Source organism: Plecotus auritus, assembly GCF_963455305.1.
Source record: "Plecotus auritus genome assembly, chromosome: 6".
In the NCBI taxonomy this organism is placed as follows: Eukaryota; Metazoa; Chordata; class Mammalia; order Chiroptera; family Vespertilionidae; genus Plecotus; species Plecotus auritus.
This window is the reverse complement of record NC_137773.1, coordinates 135,953,011-135,959,010: the sequence shown is the minus strand read 5'-3', so window position 1 is coordinate 135,959,010 and position 6,000 is coordinate 135,953,011. Positions and strand designations below refer to the sequence as shown.

Genomic DNA, 6,000 nt, shown 5'->3' with positions numbered 1-6,000 from the left:
GACATGTGATCCCCCAGTGAACTTCGGGAAATGTGAAAGACTTCGTTTTCATTTCTTGGATTTCTATGGAGCAACATTTCTCTTTCTCTAAAAACCCAGACCACAGGGCTGATACGAGAAAAGCCACACACCAGGGTCACCTTTGTTCTTGTTTGGTGCCTAACATCAGCTTTCCTTTCTTCTTTCAGAGAATAAATCAAATATTCCAGTGAATGGTAAAATGGCACTTTTCTTTCTCTGCACCAGATGACTATTAACATCCAAGGTGTAGTTTGTTGGAGCATGTAGCTCCCAAGATCAATCACACCCACAAGGAATGAATTCATGACTCAAAAGGAAAATGCTGATCGGAACAAAATGGTCAAAAATTAATTATATTTATTTTAAAAAAGCTTTTGATCTTCCCTTAAACATGGAACTCCTGCTTCCTGAGGAAGATTTCAGATGGACAGTCCATGTTGGTCGGGTGGTTCTCTCCAATGCCTCACCTGCCTGGGTGGGCCTCACTCCGCAGACCCCTCTGCAGGGCCCTTCTGCCCGGGAAACGTGCTCTGCCCACAGCTGGTCCAGGTGCACAGGTGTCAGTGAATCCCTAAGGTCACGTCATTTTGTCATCAAGTCTGGACACACCTAACTGAGTCCTAAGAAAGTGGATCAGCTTGGTCTCGGTGAGGAACGCTGTCCCGAGAGTCGCTCCCAGACAGAAGGCCCCCACAGCCACGTGCGCCAGCCGGAACAGCCAGCCCTGCTCACAGCAGAGGAACGCCTGTGGAAAGAAACCACTGTTGCAGCCCTGGCCTCCTTCTTCTGGGGCAAGCTGGGGGAAGCAGAGGCCCCATTGTTCTAACTCTGAGTCAGATCAAGGGCATGACAACTAAGCACTGAGGGTCTACCCTGTTCCCAATGCTAACAGCTGCCTAAGATGCTGTCCTAGAGGCTTAGGGGGAGGGACAGAGGTGGGAAATACTTGTCTAGCTGCTTCAGGCAGAGCAGGAAAAGGAAGCCTAGAGGGAGGAACAGGGGACAGCTTGCTTCAGGGACTCTCACCTCTGAAACACCAGTAATCCCACCACTGAGGGCAAACGCTCCAAGGAGGACCGGAGACAGCTGCAGGCCCGCCAGGGGCCTGTGGGGGCTCTCACGGTAGTAGCGGTGGATGAAGCAAAGGCTCTGTGTGATCCGAATGCCCATGTTAAAGCAGTTGGCCAAGATGAAGCCCACACTGCCACACCAACGGGTCAGGAGATAGGATAACACCAGGAATGAAGATGACAGGGCCAGCATTGTGAAGTTGTACCTGGAGAGAGGAAAACAAGCAAAGCAGGGCAGTGGCAACTTGCCCTAAGACAGAACTCCTGCAAAAAATAAGTGGCTGTGCCCTAGCCAGTTTGGCTCAGTGGATAGAGCATCGGCCTGCGGACTGAAAGGTCCCAGGTTCGATTCCGGTCAAGGGCATGTACCTCGGTTGCAGACACATCTCCAGTAGGGGGTGTGCAGGAGGCAGCTGATTGATGTTTCTCTCTCATCGATGTTTCTAACTCTCTATCCCTCTCCCTTCTTCTCTGTAAAAAAATCAATAAAATATATATATATTTTAAAAAAAAAATAAGTGGCTGTGAACATAAAGTCATGGAAAGCACCTCCAAGTTCCCATAATACAGCTGGTTTTCATAACATTTTCATGCTCTACAGATAACATGGAAATGTCACTGTCCCCCCTACCCCTGAAAAGAAGAGTAAGAAAATGAACAACTCATGTCCTGGCCGGTGTGGCTCAGTGGGTTGGAGTGACATCCCGTGCACCGAAAGGTTGCCAGTTTATTCCCAGTCAGGACACATACCTAGGTTCTTGGTCAGGGCATGTATGGGAGGCAACCGATTGATGTTTCACTTTCACATTGATGTTTCTCTCCCTCTCCCTTCCTCTCTCTCTAAATCAATAAAAGCATGTCCTCAGGTGAAGATTGAAGAAAAGGAGCAACTCAAGATAGTTATGGTTTTTTAAGGATAATAATTAGTTCGTTTAAGGGGCACTTTGTAATCAAAACACAAAATAATCTTTTTCAGCCCAAGTCTTCAATGTAGGGCAGGAGAATATGACACAGGTAACAATTATATACAAAGGCTAACTCTGTGTCAGACACTGTGAGTGGGCGGGTGAGGGTGGGCGGGGCTGTGGATGAACACATAGCCTTCCCCGGGGAGCTCAGGTTCATTTGCAGACAAGGAAACCAGGCACACAGAGTCTGAGTAACTCCTGGGAGAGAGCCAACACTGCCTCTGACCCCTGGCCCCTAAACTTTAGCACTGCACACCACTTCCTTTCAAATGCAGAAGCCCCGTAGCCTTGGCTGGTGGACATCATTCAAAGCAAATGATCAACCTCCAAATTGAAATGTAAACAGGGAGCGAGGTCTGGATCGTCTTCAGTGTTTCCCAGACTCTTGCACATCCTTCCTTCTCTCTCTGCATCTCTACAGCTCTTTGGAGTCTGTGACTGGATGGATTGTACTGCTCCTTCTGCTTCTCTGATTTCAAAGCAGCAAGTCACTGCCAGCCTGGCATGGCTCTGTGGTTGAGCTTCAACCTATGAACCAGGAGGTCAGGGTCCGATTCCCGGTCAGGGCACATGCCCGTGTTGTGGGCTCAATCCCCAGTGTGGGGCGTGCAGGTGGCAGCCAATCAATGATTCTCCCTCATCATTGAAGTTTCCATTTCTCTCTCCCTCTCCCTTCCTCTCTGAAATCAATAGAAATGAGGCCTGGCCCCTCATCCCATTACCTGCACCCACCCCTTCTACTATCTCTCCTTCTCCCTATCACTTTCATCGCTCTCCTCAACCTCATCCTGTAGTGATATCTTAAGATACAGGATACAGGCTTGCTACTTTTGGTATTTGGACACAAGAGATGAAAGATCCTGGATTCATTCATGAGCAGTTCATGTCAAAGTCACCAGAGCTTTTAAACACACACACACACACACACACACACACACACACACACACACACACACAGTTAGGAGCCTGCTGATTCTGTAGGTGTGGTAGGAGAGAGAGTGCTGGAAGTAGGTGGGCAGGAATCTGCATTTCCAGCAAGCCCCATGGGGGATTCTGACTCACAACCAGTGTGAAGAACCACTGCTTGAGGTTCCAGGGCAGAGGTTCTGATCTGTTGTCAATGGATGAGAAAAATGGGCAAAAACATGTATGTTCACATGAGCCTTTCTCTGAGAGAAATGTCACATATCCTGAGATTCTTAAAGACCCACAAACTGGATTCTCAGGGACAGGACTCTGAATCTTGGAGAAGCCCTTGGTAACCATGTGGAGCAGTAAGCAAGGAAGTGGAGGAGTAGAGCTTGTCTTGTGCACGTCTCTGCAAACCTGGACTAACAGCCCTTCAGGCCCAGATTCCTTCCTCCACCAATGGTGGATGTGCAGGGGAGAGCCTGGGGAAGGCACTGTACTAGTGGCTAGGCGCCACCTCTAAAAGAGCCTTTTGTAAGGGCAGGTCCAGAATGAGAAGAAAGAAAGGCCTTGATTAGAGATGTGTCTTTAAGGTTACCTACCTGTCGACCTGTTCCTTGCTCATGGCAGCAAATGTGAAACACTCGGTTACTCCATTGATGGCAAGCAGGAGAACGTAGAGACAGTAAGTTCGCAGCAAAACAGGACCTGTAAGGAAACAACCCACTGAGCTGCCACAGGCCAAAAGGGAGGCCCTACCCACCCTCAGTCTGGCGGGGTGGTCAGAGAACACCGGCAGGGGGTCATGAGCCCTGCTGGTATCATCAGGGGCAAATGCATGCTCAAGCCTATGGTCTTAATGACCTGGAAGGACTCCTGGCATTCCATGGCACTAAAAATAAACAGCTAAAAACAAAAGGATACGTATGAATAAATGCATAGAACTCTTGCTTAACAGCTAAAAGCTTATCTGGCCAGCAAGCAAATCTTGCTTTTTAGACCACACGGAGAGCCTGCTGGCTGGAGCACTCAGGGCATTGGGGCTGCGTTAAGAGAACCTCAGTTGAAAAGGTCCTAAAGAAAAGACCTTGAGGAGAACAGGAGCAGCAGGCAGCTTCAGGGAGAGAATACCCACAAATCCGCAGGTAGAATCAGAGCCCACAGTGTTATTTTTTTCTATAACAAAGTAATGCAGTTCTATAGCTGACTAACAAGCTTTGAAAAAATCTGCTAACAAAAGATCAGAAGCCTTTTTAAGAGGGCCATTATCAAGAGACAGCCAAGCAATTGTCAGTAAACTTAACATATGCCCAATCTATGAGCCAGCAATACCACCTCTAGGTATACTTCCCACAGAAGAAAAATCACATGTTCACAAAAACACTTGTACATAAATGTCCTCAGCAGTTTTACATATAACAGCCCAAAGCAACATCAATAGGAGAAAGGATAAACTAACTGTGAGCCATCCATTCAGAGTCAGGAGCAGGGCAAGGAGACGGAGATGAGGGGGAGGGGAAATGAGGGAAGGAAAGCTAGCAGACACCAAGGCAGACACACTGACCCTACCAGAAGCCACCACGGTCTTTACAGAGGCTCAAGTTTGGTCAAAATGAGAGGCAGCTATAAGGTGGAGACAAGGCTAGAAGACCCTGCTGGGACATGACGCTGGTGCAGCCTGGCCAGGCAAGAGATGACAATGGCCTTGAAGAACTTGGTGGCACCCCAAGCCACAGGCTCTTTTCACAGACTAAGAAACCAGACCATTCTCAAGACTTTTCTCTGTGAAGAGATACTGAGAATACCTTTTTGAGTCTAAAGTTATTAACGACTGTGACATAAACCATTAGAGGCATTTTTACCTTAGAAATCAACTAACACTGACCCTTTAAATGAATAAATGTTATTATCAAAGCTCAAACCTGGCACCGGCATCTCACTGGAGTAAAAGGACTACACATTCACAGTCGCTTGTTTATGTATCTTCTGTGACTGATTATTCCACCGGGTGAACATTCCATGGATGGGACAGCCCTCTCCTCCTGGCAACTCCTGGGATTACTACATTAAAGGCTGCTCCGAGGTGATCCCCTTCCTAAAGGGGCAGAGCTACTGTGAAACAGCTGAGTCCCAGTCTCTGCACAGACTTACTACTGGCTTCCCACTGAGGCCTCCCTGCAGCTGCCTGATAGAAACACACTTCTCCCAGCAGGAGGCCCAGGGAGCTGCACGCCTGGCACCGGTTTCACAGCAGGAGTTTCTCCAAACTTAATGGCCTTTGTTCTTTTCCTAATACCAAAGTCTGGGCTCATTACACGGAGACTAAAGCTACAGCGGAGACTAAAACATGCCCGAGAACTTATAAAATGGCAACTGAGATGGGACAACAGAAAGAAGTCTTCAGGGTCCTTGTCTAGTGACCTGAGGAATGCAAAACACCTTTGCTAAACCCAAGAGGAAACACTGCAAATGGACTGCCAGCCTATGCCCAGTGCATTCTGAAAGCGGTGCCGTCCGGGGCCTACCAAGTGCTTCCAGATGTGTAGTGGCCCGGGCTCCAGGTGTTTCAGAGCTTGACCCAGTCAATACTTCCCCCTTCAAACACCGAGTTGCTGGACTATATGTACAATTTTATTTGCCGAGATCAATTTTATTCTCTGCAGTGGCTCTGGGTTATCCTTCAAAGGCTTTTATGCATCAGGCCATGAGATTTATGTTGTATAGACTATCTTCAGTGTGTTCAGTACCAAGTGGAGGTACTGCTCTCTGCCTTCCTCCTTCACCCTCACCGTATAAGGCCTGAGAAATCATTTGGTCTGGCCCTGCCAAGGCAATCGCAGGCGGGAGTCAAAACTCAATAAACCCAGGAGCTTTTTTCATAGCAACATAAATTTATATTAAGTGAATCATATCCAAATGGCTCTTGGCAAAAAAAGGTTCCCCACCCCTGCCCTAGAGGGTGCACAAGGAAGCACTTGGCAAACCCAATTTAGGCCTAAGAGGAAAGCCAAGGTTTTTTGTGTTTTTTTTTC

At 47.9% G+C, this 6,000-nt stretch overlaps 1 protein-coding gene across 3 annotated transcripts in view; it reads right to left on the bottom strand.

Moving 5' to 3' along the window:
* Positions 1 to 357: 357 nt before the first annotated feature.
* RFT1 (RFT1 glycolipid translocator homolog) overlaps positions 358 to 6,000 on the bottom strand; it is a 38,524-nt gene continuing 32,881 nt past the window's right edge. For all 3 annotated transcript variants that reach the window (XM_080672534.1, XM_080672535.1, XM_080672536.1), the window contains 3 exons: positions 3,571 to 3,676; positions 1,048 to 1,297; positions 358 to 766 (listed from right to left, as the gene is read on the bottom strand). In XM_080672534.1, coding sequence (XP_080528660.1) covers positions 599 to 766; positions 1,048 to 1,297; positions 3,571 to 3,676 — 524 coding nt within the window. In that variant the 3' untranslated portion in view covers positions 358 to 598. The remainder of the gene's footprint in view (positions 767 to 1,047; positions 1,298 to 3,570; positions 3,677 to 6,000) is intronic.